At 35.0% G+C, this 16,537-nt stretch overlaps 1 protein-coding gene across 1 annotated transcript; it reads right to left on the bottom strand.

The window, feature by feature from the left end:
• Nucleotides 1-5,029: 5,029 nt before the first annotated feature.
• LOC116666682 (olfactory receptor 51G2-like) lies at nt 5,030-6,217 on the bottom strand. The gene has a single exon (XM_032490514.1). It carries the CDS (start codon nt 6,038-6,040, stop codon nt 5,030-5,032), a length of 1,011 nt encoding a protein of 336 aa, XP_032346405.1. The 5' UTR covers nt 6,041-6,217.
• Between the last annotated feature and the right edge of the window lie 10,320 nt (nt 6,218-16,537).

Here is a 16,537-nt window from a genome sequence, read left to right on the forward strand (position 1 = left end):
TCTTTGTTACAATAACATAGAGCTTACTTTCCCCTTGTGTTGTCCCATCTGCCCTCCATCCCTCCTCAAAGTGAGTTCTTTATATTTACTGAGGAATGGTTTGGGGTGAGAAGATAAAATGTTTTATTAACAGCATATGAAATGAGGCTGGATTTTGTTTAGAAGAAGAGGGAAGAGTGCTGTAAGACACAAATCTTGTGTGGAGATAGACAGGAATGTTCCAGAAAAGTGAGGTAGGGACCACACTGGGCATGAAGTAGAAGAACCATCTCAGAGGTCCCACAACCATGAGCTGGTTCAGTGATTCACTAGAAACACTCGTGCAGCTCAAAATAAAGTTATACTCATGGCTAAGATTTCATACAGCAAAGGAAACCGTGTAGGAACAGCAGAAAAAAGGTATGTATAGAGGAAGGCTGGAGAAGTCACACACAGCCTTCCAAGTATCTCCTCTCTTTCTTCTAGGGTCACTCTAGCTACAAACTTCAGAGACGCATGAGAGATGTTTCTATCCAGGGAAGTCTGCTTGGGTCTCTGATTCCAGAGTTCTTAAAGGAAGCTGGTTATGTCAACCATCACATGACCAGAATATGCAGACCCCAAACCAGGCAACACATGTGATATTTGTAATAAGTTCTATGATATCCTATGCATGCTACTAACTTGGTTCATCCTGACCTAATGTTTTGGGCATAAATAATGCTGTTGTTACTCACTGACTATATGAAGATTGCAGAAGATTAGTTCTCAGAATCTGGTCAAGGACCAGCCATTGATATGGCTACAGAGAAAAGCAAGAGCTGAGTAAAACAGATCAGTTGCATTAACTTTTTTCTTATGCGGATCTTCTGTGCATTTTCAGGAGTTTGCCATGACCATACTGATCATGTGTTAGAAATGTTTTCATTCAGCATGTGTGAAACATGACTAGCTTCCAATATGACATAAAAATCATTCTAATCTTAGGTGACAAACTAGGACTGCAATTATCAATTCAAAACTAAGTGGCACTTTATGGGCCCTTAAAAAATAAGAAGAATATTTAAAGAAAAGAGTATTGCAGTAGCAATTGTAAGAGCTTGCTAGAGATAATCAGATGGTTAAATGGGAAAGTTATTCATTTCAGAGCATAGAATATATAGTCAGAGATGAACATGACAAGTTAGAAAATTATCAAAGAATAACAGACGTAGTTGTGTGCACAGACTAATCTGTAAGTGAAGAGGAACAATGAAAAAGCTTAAACAAGTGTGCTCCATAATCATGTTTAGATTTGAAAGCTATTTACAGTTCTTCTTGGAGTTGGTTGAGAATGAAGGCAGAGAAGCCAACCAGCAGAACGGTTCAATAATCTGCTTAATTATTCAGGTCTAAATTGAGGCAGGAACAGTGGAATGTAAAAGTGAGCACTGACGGCAAAATACTAAGAAAGAAAATCTACAATATTAGTAAGTGATTGGAAATTATGAGTGAGGGAGGGAGAGGACCACCTAGGAGATAATTCATACTTATGGCTGGAGTGAAGAAGTGAATGGACATGCCATTCACACCAATGCAGAACTCAAAAGTGGGAGCATGAGGAAGTAGCACTGAGGACGGAGCAGGAGACAGGAAGTTGTATTTGGGGCTTTTGAGTTTAAGATTTCTGTGTAGCACACACAGGGAGTTATCCAGGAGTGAGGCAGTAACCTGCCTAGAATCCAGGGGAGAGGGTGAGTTTGGGATTGAGGAGGGAAACATTTGTATTCAGGGGGCTGGCAGAAAATGCAGTAAGTAGAATTATCCAGAGAGATCAGAGAAGAACCAGAATGCAGAGATACTGGAGAAGCCAACAAAGCACAGATATTTAATAACAAGTAAATAGCTATTAGCGTGAAATATCAACCAGAGGTCCAGTGATGAAGAGGCAGGATTCCAAATAGGGTATTTGATTTTGGTCATTTAGAGTTCACTGGTGACCTTTGCCCAAGCAATTTCAATGGAGTAGTAGACACAAAATATGATTGTATGTGGAGTGGAAGAGAAAACAATTTTTACTTCAGTTTAATTACAAGTAAACTATATTCTTTAAGGAGGTACACTTAAATAGTCACAATAAAAAATGAAATGAACACTATAAAAGTCAATATACTGATTTAATATAGTGACAGTGGTGAGGTTATATTCAGGAAAGCTGCAGAGGAAATTTGGATGTTGACAATTTATTATTTCCTTACTAAGGTGATATTTACATGGATTATCATTTTACAAAAATGCACATTTATCACATTTTGTCAGATTGCACGTTTATCACATGAAGTTCTCTGTATGTGTTTTATATTCCCCCATAATATATTTTAAAATGATTTGACAAGAAAAAGAGTAGAACAATTTACGCAAATGTTTTTATGTAGATTAATTGTGGGCCAAAGGGAAAAATTAGATTAAGTGCTTAGAGATGGCCATATGATTAATACAACTTTATCTGATGAAAAGTCCTAGATAAGTTTTTAAACTGTTGTGAAGCAGCTAGTGGAAAAGGGGTCACTGGAGATAATTTTTTTCTAGTTACAGAAGTGGAGTAAATTCAGCCTTGGTAAGAAAAATGTATTAATTTCCTGTTGCTGCTGATACAAATGGCCACAAACTCAGTGTCTAGAAACAACACAGTATTGTTATCTTGCAGTTCTGGAGATTAAATATCCACAATGAACCTTACTGGGCTAAAATCAAGGTACCTGTAGGACAAGCTCTTTCTGGAGACTATGGAGAAGAAACTGTTGTCTTTTTCAGATTCTCAGGAGTGTTTGCCTTCCTTGACTCATGGCCTCATTCCACAACCTTCAGAACCATCAATGTAGTATCTTCTCTCTCTCAGACATCCTGCCTCCCTCTTATAAGAATCCTATGATTATCTCAAGCCCATTTAGTAAATTCAGGGTAATCTCATCTCAAGATCCTTAACTTAATCACATCTGCAAAGTTCCTTTTGCCATGTAGGTAACACATTCATTCTGATGTGGAGACATTTCATGGGCCAAGATTAAGCCTACTGCTGGAGGAAACTTTAGAGGCAGGATAAAAATTTGGTTGAAACAGCAGAATATAAGTCAAAAGGAATTTTATGCAGCCATATGAGAATTAAAGCCAATGGATGAGATGAGAGTCATATATACAGGAAGAGCAGGTATAATGAAATTACTCCAGAAGATCTCACCCAGAGATCAGGGCTGAGTCACAGGATGTTAAGCAGATGGGATGAATATGTAGAGTTCTATCCTACGAATGGTGATGTGCAGGGTAGAGAAAGAGGCAGGATTAGCTGGAGGAACTGAATCTCCAGAACTCCTTCTTGTATTCTGAACAACGGAGGAATGTTTACAACAATGAAAATGAATTTTTCATGTTGCATGTGACAATACAGGTGAAACTCAAAAACATATTTGTGACAAAAATACTTGGTGGTGACTTTTTGGGAAAGTGTTTAAAATAATGTTATATAGCATATATATTCTTTTTATATATGCTTATGCATATACTTGTTATACACACATACACACATATGCATTAAATATAATAAAACAAGGAAGGGAAGAACAAACAAGAAGATTAAGTTGTGTGATTACTTTTGTGACTTGACTTTGAGGTCTCTGATTTAGCAAGAAATCTTTTCCTTCATTGTAACTTGTTTTACTTAAGAAATTTGGACTCAGTTGGTGGCAAAAAGTTCAATGGAACCAAGTAGAAAAATATATGCAGGTTGTTGTATCGTTTTATACATCTTTTGTATGCTTGAACTATTATGTAATAATATATAAACAAAAGAGAAAAAAGTATGGGGAGGCAGGCAAACATGAACACCTCTGATAATATTGAAATAAATGAATTCAAAAGTAGAGAAAGTTTGATCTTCTTTGAATAAAGGAGTTTAACAATACGTCTTTGATATGGGAAGGAAGAATTTGAGGGCACAGCTAGATAATAGATTCATTTACGTACGTCCTAGTGAAGAGTTGTGAACGTTTGAAATTGCTACTGTAGATTATGTAAAATGTCGTCAAGGGTTTAAAAAATATGTATTTAGGCACTGAAGGAAAAATTAAAGATAATTCATTTATACTTACTACAATATAAATATTAACATTTTTTAGTCTTAATTAGAATTCAAACACATGAGTGTAAGAGTAGGAAATATAAACATATTTAAATTGATTCCAAAGTTATGTTTAGAGTTGAAAAATATAAAACACAAGAAAGAATAAACATTGATGGCCTTTTTCTGGAGTATGTGTGATCTATAGCAAATATCAAAGACAATGAAATAACAATGGTTATCATAGACTTATAGAAGGTGAGGGTTTTGAAGGAGTGGGACTAGAGATCTCAAGGCCAAAGTCCAGATGCTGTGAAGTCAGTGAGAGCATACTTGAAAGACTGAATTTAAACATTATACATTTTTTATAAATGATGGTGGTTTTTAGAATCTGGTACTAGAAACTTTGATATATCAAAGTGTTGACATTGTAAATTTCATGGTTTTATAGTTCTTTTCAACAGCAATGTTAGATGATTGTTTGTTTCTTTCATGTCATCTTCTACTTCAACATTAAGAAAACAAACCACTGTGAAAGCAAGAACTTTGTTTAATTCACAGTGTATCTCCAGCTCTTCAAAAAGTTAAGGATAAAGTAGATTCAGTAAATAGCTATCACCCTGTCAAGGGTGATACATACATAGATGGTAACAACGAGCACTTTGCTTTGCCCAGAATGAACTCTAAGACTACAAACTTCTCTGACTGAAATATATGAACCACTGGGCTAAGAAATAATGAGAAGAGTTACCTATTTCAAAGTTTATTTTACTGATAATATTGTTCAGTATATCTTCATTCAAATCATAGAGCAGAAATAGTTTTTGAGGTTATCCAACCTAATAGTCCATATAATTCAGAAGAATCAGTGGTCAAATAGAGTCTTTGCAGGCATTTGGAATATCAGCAAGCTCTTTGTTGCATGAGGCAGTCTTTCTCTGTTAGGATACTGCTCATTCATGTAATAAATGTGACTTGAGATTCTCCTGGTCCTTTTTTGATGACAAGTTTCAGAATTTTATCTCGTATCTGCTTGGTTTTCACCACGTACACAATGGGATTCATCACAGGAGGAATGAGAAAATGCATGTTGGCCATGGTCACGTAGACGTGGGCAGGAAGTTTTGGGCCAAAGCGGTGCAGAATAGAGAGGCATATCATGGGTGTGAAGAAGAGGATCACAGCAGAGAGGTGGGAAATACAGGTGTTGAGAGCTTTGAGGCGGCCACCGTGGGACGCGATGCTCAGTACAGTTTTCAGTATCAGAACGTATGAGAAGAGAATGAGAAGAAAATCAAGTCCCATGGTGGACAGTACCACAAACAGTCCAACAGTGCTATTGATCTTAGTGCTGGAGCATGAGAGCTTTAAGATATCAGGATGCAGGCAGTAGGAATGTGAAAGTACGTTGGAGTGACAGAAGCACAACCCCCTTAAGAGGATCGGGAGGGGCACCTGCACAGTCAAGGTTCGCACAAAAATTGCCAAACCAATCCTGGCAATTACACTGTTGGTGAGGATGGAGGAATAGTGCAGTGGACGAGAAATGGCCACATAGCGGTCAAAGGCCATTGCCAGCATGATAGCAGACTCAGAAATCTGGAAAGTGTGAATGAAAAACATTTGGGTGGAGCAAACAGGGAACGTGAGCTCTCGAGCATCCAGCCAGAATATCCTCAGCATTGTGGGGAAAGTGAAGAGGGACAAACCCAGGTCAGAGACAGCTAGCATGGCCAGGAAGAGGTACATAGGCACATGGAGGGCGTGCTCCTTCCATATAAGTGTCATGATGGTCACATTGCCCACCCCGGTCATCAAGAACATGGCACAGAAAGGTATGGAGATCCAGACGTGCACAGCTTCCAGCCCAGGGATGCCTGTCAGCAGGAAGGTGGAGAATATGGAGTTGGTGCTATTGGTAGGAAACATGATGCCAGGGCTGCATGCCTTTCCTAGAGTGAAATGCATTGTCAGACACAGACCTTAGAAATTGACTTGAGCTTTTATATGACTACTGGTAATACTTCTTATTTTAATTCTTCTTATTTACCTGATATGTGTCTAATGAGAATAAGTGCTGTTTCCCAATACTGAGCATCTGAGCCTTTGAACTAGAAAACAAGATCTTTTTTGTTTCTGATCAAATTTCACAGAGATTATAATTTATTGAAGAAAAACTGAGGAAAAAATACCTGTGATATTTAATTTCCATAAGTCATTTAATTGATAAATAACACTTTAAAATAAAAAGCCCAAAGTAATGTGCTTAAAATAAATTTCTTTTAAAAATTCATGCAAATTCATTCCTGTAATTATAATTACAGTAATATATCATTCTATGGTATTTCTTACTACCTTGGTCAACACGATACATATAAGATGTTGCTACTACTAACTGAAGTTCAAGGTTACACTTTATATCCTATTTTGTCTGCCATGAGGTCAGTGTAGAAATTTAAAATAAACACTAGAAACTTTTGCATTAATTTGACATAATAATTATATTTCTTATACATAGTAACAGTTATTATTAATATACAATAATAAGGTAATTATTTGCTTTTGGATGTATTTTTATTTCATTTTTCTTAAATATCACTTTAGATGTATTTTACAAAAAATTATTTTGTGATTGATTGAAAGTTGTGGAAATGATCCTTCACTATACAGTTTATGAAGCACTGTTATATAATTCATTGTTGAATACTAACATATTTTTTGTCAGTTCATATATAAATGATAATTTAGTTTTATTTGTTTTAAAAACTAAAATCTTTAACATGTTATTTATTTTTTAAAATCATATCCATCTTATTTTAATTAGAGGCCTAAAATTTTTTAATCACAATCGGAGTGAATTTGGACGATTCTTTTGGAGATAGTAAGAAGGCATCCACTACAATTCTACACATTATCTTTAAAAGTTAAGAAAATTGTAATTAGCTTCAGAAGCTTTATTAGCTTTTTTTAATCTTGAATTTTGTAAAAATAGAGAAGCCGAGAGAAGATCTAGGAAACTCACCCTTTTCAAAAAAAAAAATTTGCAGTCTACCACTATTATTCTAATTTGATCAAAAAGGTGATTAAGCAGAAAAGCCCATCTCCATTAGGAAATACACAGAAGACGCGTAACTTCTCAGAGCTGTGCTCCTCAACATCTCTTTCAAGTGCAGGTGAGAGAGCTAAAAAGGGCGACAAGTCCTAAAGCCTCGAGGGTGGCATGAGAGAAGTAGACATATCTCTCAATTTTGGAGCTGACAACCACTGAGCATGGGCAGATATTTCTCATTAGAAAACGAAACAGAGAAAAGGCAAAAGGAAAATCTAAAATTATTTGGTAATAAAATAGGAAATTGGTTGATACATATGGTTCAAGATTTATTTTGAATAATAGCAGCTCTACTAAAGCAAATAAAATAGTAGTTTAGAAACTAGATATTAATATACAAAGTATAGGTAAAGCACACCCATGTTTGTGCAATGAAATTTGCTTTTCAGAACAACTCTTCAATTAAAGAGTAAACCAAGTTCAAAGTAATACCCACTTATATAATTATAAAATATGAGAACATATGCCATGTGAATGGCATAATTATAATTCTGATATTTGTAATAAATTTCTTAACTACATTGCTTATGCTTTTTGATGAATGATAAAAATGAATTTAATAAAGAAACTCTGAATTAAGAATTGTAAAACAACACCAACAATAATCCCAAGAAAAACAGGAGAAAGGATATAGTGAGAAGAAAAAAAATGGGATTTAGCAGAAATGTAAAAAAGTAAGAGAGTGCCATTTAGAAGAGGATCAAACCTGGCAAAATAGTACCAAGTTTAAGAAAAACTATAAAAGCCAATTAAGCAAACTTAGAAGTGCAGAATAGCAAATAGTATATTTAATGTGAAATCCTACACACATTGCAGTTTAGGGGATTAAATGGTCCATACAGTGGCTCACTATTTTTCTGCCAAAAGGATATTCTTTTGTGCCCAGATTTTCTTTCTATATTCATCAACCCTCAGACTCACAGTTTTATGGCACTTACTTCTGGAGATTTAGTGAATAAGCCCTCAATTAAAAATTCAGATCAAGATATTTTTACAGTGGAGTGTGATAAAGCAAAGAGTCAGACAGCCTGGGCTGTATTTAGGACACCATCATTTAGTCTATTTCCCCAGAAGCCACCTGGACACCATACTTGCTTAGAATTTCTTTCTTGGCTCATTGCCACTACAGGAACTGACTTCTCTTCAATAGATCACAAAGCCTCTGCTTCTTACTTCAGCAACAATAATATATAATTTAGAATTGACATGTGTAGGTAGCATTCCTGAGCTTGCAGAATTGGAAAAGAAAGTAAACACATTCTCCCCCTAGCTAGTTCTTTCTGTAGCACAGCCTAGAATTCTTCAGTCTCAGGTCCTGGATAAATATCTTCAATAACCTGGCTTATTCTTGCATCTGTGATACATACCAAATGCTGATGTGTTTATTCTGCCCTACAGTTTGATTGAACAGGGTGGGGTCAATGGACTGTTACTTTGGTGTCTCCTCTGGCATTAATTATCCATAGAAAACCTCAACTGAATGACATTCTTTCCTAGAGATAAGATCAAATGGGAAGAATATAAAGCTTCTGGAGAAAAAGAAAATCCTAGAGAAGTAAGATCTGGTGATTCAAGAAATACCACTGTTGATTCAGACCCTGAATTGATGGACAGAAAATAAGAAGAAAGCTGTAATAAAAAAAGATTTTATGGCATCTTCTTGACTTGATGAGGAGTTTCCTTACTAGAAGATACTATCATCATCGCCATGTCATTTACTCACCCCTTGCACTGCTTTTAATCTTCCAGTATCATTCCATTTTCTGATTCTCTTTGGCCCTGATGAAAAACCCAGGGCCTCCTGCCCCATACCTTTGGTGATGAAGGGAGATATTGAGGTGGTTGTGTTATCCTCAACCTCACCTGTCGTGTATCGCCAGAAGCTCCCGGTCTGTCTTCATTATAATCTACTGCTTTCTCAGCTAACCTCAACTATATTAATGGTTCTAGAGCCACGGCCTCCCAGGAGCCAAGAAAGTGGCCCAGGTGTGCATGGGTTTCCTGTGGAGCCCAGCATATGCCAGAGCGGAGATTTTTGAGCAGAAGACAGAAACAAGTCCTCAGTTTTCCTCCTGCTATTTTCCTTAAAGATCCTGGAAGTTAGGAATAAACAGATAATTTCTCCAGTGGAATCTCTTTTACTGTAAAACTATTTTTCTGGGGACATACTGGTTGGTCAAAATAATTAATTTACATATATAGTTTTTTCACAAAATTGTTTCAAATTTATAACCACATAGGCTTCAAGTAACAATTTTTGACTTGGCTAAGTATACATAATTCCTAATTTCCTATGAGAAAATATACAACGAAGATCTTTCTTTTAATGTTAAAGTTTTCATCATTATAATTTTAAGGTCACAAAATATATCACTGAATGTATATTCCATAATTTATTTAACCATTTTCCAGTTCCTGAACAAATGTGTTATTTAATCATTTCAATGATTAGGAAGAAATATGAAGATTAATTCTTTAGGTAAGTGTGACAGAAATAATACAAATAAAGAAAAAACAAAATTATGAGCATCTACTGCTCTGAACGTGACTGTGCAAAGAAGCTTTGTGATCTCTTACTGCACAACATTCACATGGAGCTTTTTTCACATTACTGCATTTATTCATGAAAACAACTCTTTTATTCATTAAATTGACTTCTTTCTACACATTAGGTAATCAGTAATATTCTAGTTACTAGGAATACAATAAAGCACACAAGGTCCTTCATATTAGGAATATTTCTTGTAGTGTAAAAAGTCAATAATAAACTTTAAAAATTGTAATGTTTCAGGAAATAAGGTTCTTTGATGGAGTTAAGAGGTGATGTAATAGAGACTGACTAGAGGTAGAAGAGCATAGAAAAAGGATCAGGAGAGAAGTCTGTTGGAGGTAATGATTGAATTGAGACCTGGATAATAAGCAATCACCAGCCATTCAAAAAACTGAGGAAGAATACTGCAAGAAAAAGAAATGATGGAAATAGTACCTTGTACACCGGGGGAAAATTCTTGCTAAGTACTGAGGGGGAGAAAAAGGGTAGGATACCTGAAACAAGGTACACAAAGGGAAGGAGGGTACTTGGGAAGGTAAAAGGAGGCACAGGTCTGGTCATTCAGACCTTAGAGATCAAAGAAAAAAGCTTAATTTCAGTCTAAGCACAATAAGATACCATTTTTTTTTCAGCAATGTGTAACTTGATCTCCTCTCTAGAGAACTGCTATAGGATGTCAAAAGTGGAAACAAAGTCCATACTAAGGCTATTTTGAAAGACCAGGTTTAAGATGATGTCAAGTTTTCTAAGGTAGCTAAAATATAAAACATGAATGGATTATGCATCTGTTTTGGAGTTAAATGTATGAAGTGATTGTGAAGAACAAAAAGGAATCAAGGATGACCATTAAGTTTGAGGCAGGAGCAAATGGATGATTGACTACTGGGGTACACCAGAAGAAAATAATAGTGGTTTGAATTCAGATGATGGTTGTCAAGATAAAGTGAATGAAATGATTTGAGACCAACTTAAGGTACAACCAACAAAGTTTGCTGTTGGACCAGATGTAGAGGAGGAGGAAAAAGGGGATCAGAGAGGATAATTTGTATCATCTACTTCCTTATGTATTTCTCCAGTGTATCCTTCTCTCTAGGACTTCTTTTCCCTGTTCTATCTTTATCTTCTGCATATTTATTATAGTCTTTTCATCTATGGCCACATTTATTTCTTTTACTAAAAACAAGAGTCTATGGGCTGATGTGCTTATGCTGGTTACTACATAAATCCCCTTCACCACCTTTCCAAAGCTATAGTCAAAGAGAAACATACAGGCACTCAAAGTTTTATACACAAATTATAATATGAAACTCATATTAGCTATTTGCTTTCCCGACATAGCACTGTTTTACTCAATACATGAAATATCGTATGTATCTAGTGTTTCTGAAATTATCTTCAATTTTTAATATAATATATGTTATGGATGCTATGAGAGGACCACCTAAAACTAGTTTCAAGATTAAACTAGGGGAAGAGGTAGGAAGTAGGAAAACCTCTCCCTTATACTTAGGCTTATTCTCTCTTTTCATGTTCATTAAGTATATTGAGTGATGGAAACAGGAAAACATGAATGTCATTCCTACAGAGTCCATATCTTTTCAGGGAAAACAGCCTCATATGATTAAATGATTAAATTAGAATCTTCCTCTACTGATACATAATCCCAGAGTCATGTTAAAATAAAATTCTGGCTCCACTTTTTCTGAATTTTTTTCTTTCTCCCTCAACTTAATTTTAAAAGTGTGGACCAAAGAGCAAGACTGGGGATCAGGAAATCCATACTCTATTCCTACATCTGACACTAGCAACATGATGTTGGCTACACTGCTTCTATTCTCATAAATAAGTATTTTTTAATTTTAAAATATTTTAATGGTGTGGAGTTAGATAAATAATCTTCTTGCCATAAATATCTACTTGACTATACTGATGTTTATTTACCAATATAAACATATATATGTATGTATATATATAAATGATTATGTGCTTACAAAACTGCCCATTCTAGACATTGTTTTTTGTTGTCAAAATATAGACTGATTAATACTGTGGAAGTACATGTGTGAGATATCAGAGAAAGCTCTCTGGAAGGTACCATTTAAGCTGAGATATTAAGGGTGGGAAAAAAATGCCGATATGGGGTTGTGAAGTGAGAAAGGAAAGAAAAGGAGAAAATCCATGAGACAAAGCAGGGGATGAAAAGTTTTGGAATCTATAGTAATTTGCAGAATAGATTTTTGGATGTGGATGAATGATTGATTTAAGAAGTATTATGAAACAAGGCAGGAGAAGTAAGTAATCTTAAGACATTCTTACATAATTCCCAAATAAATAAATATAAAGGTACTGATTTTGAGGGCATGAGTGTGTGAGTTTTGAGATGGTCAATGGTATGATCACATTCATGCTTTTTATAGATAACTTTACTTGCACTGTGGTCAGTTAATTACATGGGCATATTTTATTATTCTCAATAAGGTTATTTCCCTGTTTCAAGGGAACTGTGATTTATACTGATAGCTAACATCAACTGAAAGGAATACTACTATGCCCCCAGGACTGTAACACTTTTTAAGATTATCTGCATGAAGTTTATGAAACTCCTATGTAAAAATTTCTACTTTACTTATTTTTCAGATGAAGTATCAGATTTAGAGAAGTAAAGAGACTTTCCTCAGAGATAACTATTAAGCAGTAGGACAGAATTTAATTAAGTGGAGAAAAGAAAGTGTGCAGTCCATGAATTTTGCCAGACTGAGTGTTGATCTCCTTAATTAACTCTATTATTACACATAAACAAACAAAAAATAGGTTCTGCTTGGGTTCAATAGTTGCATGGCCTTGGGTGATAAATTTATTCTCCTCAAGTCTAAGTTTTAAACCTATAAATTATGGACAGTAACAGTAATAGTACCTATAATATAGGAGTTCAGTGAGGGTAGATTAGATGATTCATATTAAGAATTTAAAATCCAGCCCTGTACATAGAATCTTCTCAGAAATATTGGTTATTAATAGTATTTCTCAGTAGAGTACCACATGTTTCTTTGCTATATTTAAAAACAAAATATGTCACCTGTATCTGTGTTGTGGCCTGCAGAAACAAGTAGGAGAAATTTGAGGATCATAAATTTTATAAATAAGATTCCAAGAAATTCTCCTATAATGATGACATGGAATTCCTGTCTGTTTACTGATGATCTGTTGTTTGTATCTAACATCTCCATTGGTCATTCTGGAAATCAGGTGAATCAGAGAGAAATTTACATCTTTAGAAAAGGTACAGTGAACCAAAGATCTCAAAAGAAAGCCACTTTCCAAAGGCCTTGATCTAATTATACAAATGGACTTGAAGAGGAAATGAAATCTAGGGTTAAGAATTACAAGTTTTAAAACTTCTTTTTTTTCCTGGAACCCCAATTAGAAACAAAAGAGATATCTGGTTTTCCACCAGGTAGACCAGTACTTTGAGATCGTAAGTGTATGGGGAATGCTCCTAAAATTATGTTTAGAAGTGGGCAGTTATGGGCATGTGTGTGTGTGTATTGGCGGGGTGGTCACCAGTGTATCTGAATTATTTTGAGGTTTCCCCATGAGAATCATGTCTGTTAGGTCAAAGTTATCATGAGAGGGTCCCTAGAGTCCATAAAACTCAGACAGCTATTTTTCTTCGATCGCTTTATAAGGCCTAAATAAATCTTACTTTTGTACTATCATTCACAGTATTTTTCTCTTCAAACTAGGATTTTAAGCCACATGACTTACGAGAAATTTTATGCAATTCATGCCTCTATTGTGTGAATAGTATATAACTATATAGACTTGTTTTTAATCCTACTCTTTTACTAACTATAAAATATATGAGCAAAATTTTGCTTGCTTTTTTTAACATGTTAATTTATTTCTTTAAGTTCCCTAAGCAAAAAAAAAAAAAAAAAAAAAAAACCACAAAAACAAACAAACAAACAATCCCACGGAAATATGTATGTATAATAATGCTGGGTAAGATTGATGCTGGTCTGTTTATATTATAGTATATTAATTAAGGAAGACTGCAATACTCCAAAAATTTAAATATTAGAGAAATGACTGAAAAAACTTTAAATATGAACTGATAAAGCTAATAATCATGGTAAGAGTGCTGCTGCTGATGGTAATCACAGAGATAGCATTATGTTTAAATAGGAAAAAGAAACTCTTTAACAACAATTTAAAGTTTCCTTCTTTCTGTGCCTATATTATAACATATGCAAATAATACTAGAAAATGGTCACAGCTTTTGGTGAATAAACATTAACCCTTCGATCATTAAGAAAAAGTGTTTCATATACATCTAACAGCCAATTTGCCAGGATAAAAAGAAACGAAGTAGTGATAAGTGATATGTGCTACAACATGGATGAACCTGAAAAACTTTATGCTCAGTTAACGTCAGACACAAAAGAACACGCTTATGTGGTTCTGTTTGTATGAAATCAATTGAAATAGGCATTCCATTCATTTCTGGAAATTCTAAAGCTATTGTACTCCAATGGTTTTTAGGAAAATTAGGTTTATGGATTTCAAAAGATCCCCATATTGGCTATTGATATCCTAAATTGCTTTTGGTTAGGTTGGTACATTTAGTTAGATATATGCATGAGGAAGGATTGCAGTTCTTAAATATAAACTTGGCCAGAGTCCCTGTAGGCGAGGCACCCTCGAAATATTTTATTAATGGGATCCTATTTCTCAGGCATTTTTCTCTAGAGTTAAATAACAATGTTCAAACAGCTTAAACAGCTTGCAGCTCAAACAGCCTGCAGGCCTAATACCAGCCAGCTCTTAGGGGAACAGCTTAGTTCAGAAGGAGTCAGACTTTTCAGCTTATTTCCACAGAACAGCCCCTATTCCAAAGGAATAAGCCAATGGTTGAACTGGTACAGTTTCAGTGAAATTGCCCCTGTTTCCAAAGGATTGAGCTGAGGCTCTGAGCCAGTTTCAGTTGAAATAATCTGATCAGACTGAAGTATCCAATGAGTACTCACACACAGAACAAGATCTTAACCAGAAAGGATAAAACCTTAAAATAGATTCCAAATAAAGCCTGAAGAGCTTCAAATATAAAGAAGGGATGAGCTCAGATCCAGGAGAAATACATACCTTCAAACTCCAGGGTTGGCAACTAAAGCAGTGAGCTCAGTGAGCTCAATTATGGGTATTACACCTGTTTGCTCACCAGCTCCAGAACCTTTGGGTTTTTTTCTGGGCCCTCTATAGGCCACCAAAATGTTCATCTAGAACAAATAAACTGCTAGATATTTCTCCAGAAAAGATGGGTTTATTCGAGATCAGCAGAGAATTGCAATTTGGCATTTGCAACCCTGGCAGAGCTACATGCGTGAACACCCTCACAAGGGAAAGAGAGCTCTTTTATAAAAGGGAAAAGGAAGTTGTGAGGACTACAGTAAACAAAAAGTCAATGGCTTTTCATTGGTTGAGTCTTTACTAGTAAAGAAGAAGGAGCCTGTCTTATTCCTGTTGGGTTATCTTCACAGAGCATGGACGTTCTCCCTTCTGGTTTCCTAACTCTCTAGAGTGTTTTGTTCATTAATTTTTTACACTGTCTTTGTACTTAAGTTTTAGAAATTTCTATTGGCATATATAATTCATCAATTTATTCCTCAGCATTTCCAGTCTATTTATGTGTTCATCAAAGTCATCCTTTATTTCTATCATGTCTTTTTTATTAATTTCTGACATTTCCTTTTGATTATTTTATAAAATTTCCATCTTCCTGCTTACATTATCCATCTGTTCCTCTACATCATATACTTTTTCTATTAGTTCCCTTACCACATTAATCATAGTAATTTTCATTCCTTGTCTATGAATGTGACTCATATATGAATCTGGTTCTGATGTTGTCTTTATTTCCTCAGAATATTTTCTTGCTTCTAAGCATGATTTGTAAATTTTTTTAAAAAGATGGACAAAATATATTGAGTAATAGGTACTAAGGTATGAAAATATTTAATATGTGATTTTATGTTAATCTGCATACAATTTGGACTGTTTAACATTTGCTATAGCTGCATGTGCTAAGGTCTCCAAATTCCTCTATTTTTTTGTTTGTCTCCATTATTGTCTTTGGGTTTTCTAAGAACTCCCTACATAGAATCTGTGTCTTGCAGCTTTTTCAGCTGTAAACCACTGTTAATATACTGAGTCCTATTGATATTGTGGTAAAGAGTGGGTTAGGGAAAGCATTCTATAATCTTATGGTAAATCTCTGATTTTTGGTGGGCCTGAGTCTTCAGGTTGTAGCATTCACCAGGGTTTATTTACAGCTCCCTTCCTTTTACATGAGACAAGAATGCTAAAGAGGTTAAAATTAGTAATTCTCTTTCTTTCTTTCACCTAATAGAGACAGGATCTGATAAAGATTTTTTCACTGGAGAGTAGGTCTTTATTGTGGACAACACACTGGGTACATTTTAAAATGTTTACCTTTACCCTCAACCTGCTAGAGCTGCAAGATTATTTTTTAATTTGATTTTCATCTTGAGAACTTTAGGGGGCTTCTGGAAGTAAAGTTCATGAAAGTATGCCACCATAATATTACAGGCCCCAGAAGCCTTTAACTCTCATGTTAAGCCATACTGAGCCCCCAGAAATTTATATAAAATGCTGGTTAAGTATTTCTACAAGTTTATGGTTCCCTCAGTCTCTGTTCTAGGGAAACTGATGTTGGTTGTCATTCTCTTTATTTATAGAAAATAAATATTATAATATATAAAATATAAATATTATATATTTATTTATG

The sequence above is a fragment of the Camelus ferus genome, chromosome 10 (genome assembly GCF_009834535.1).
Source record: "Camelus ferus isolate YT-003-E chromosome 10, BCGSAC_Cfer_1.0, whole genome shotgun sequence".
Taxonomy (NCBI): domain Eukaryota; kingdom Metazoa; phylum Chordata; class Mammalia; order Artiodactyla; family Camelidae; genus Camelus; species Camelus ferus.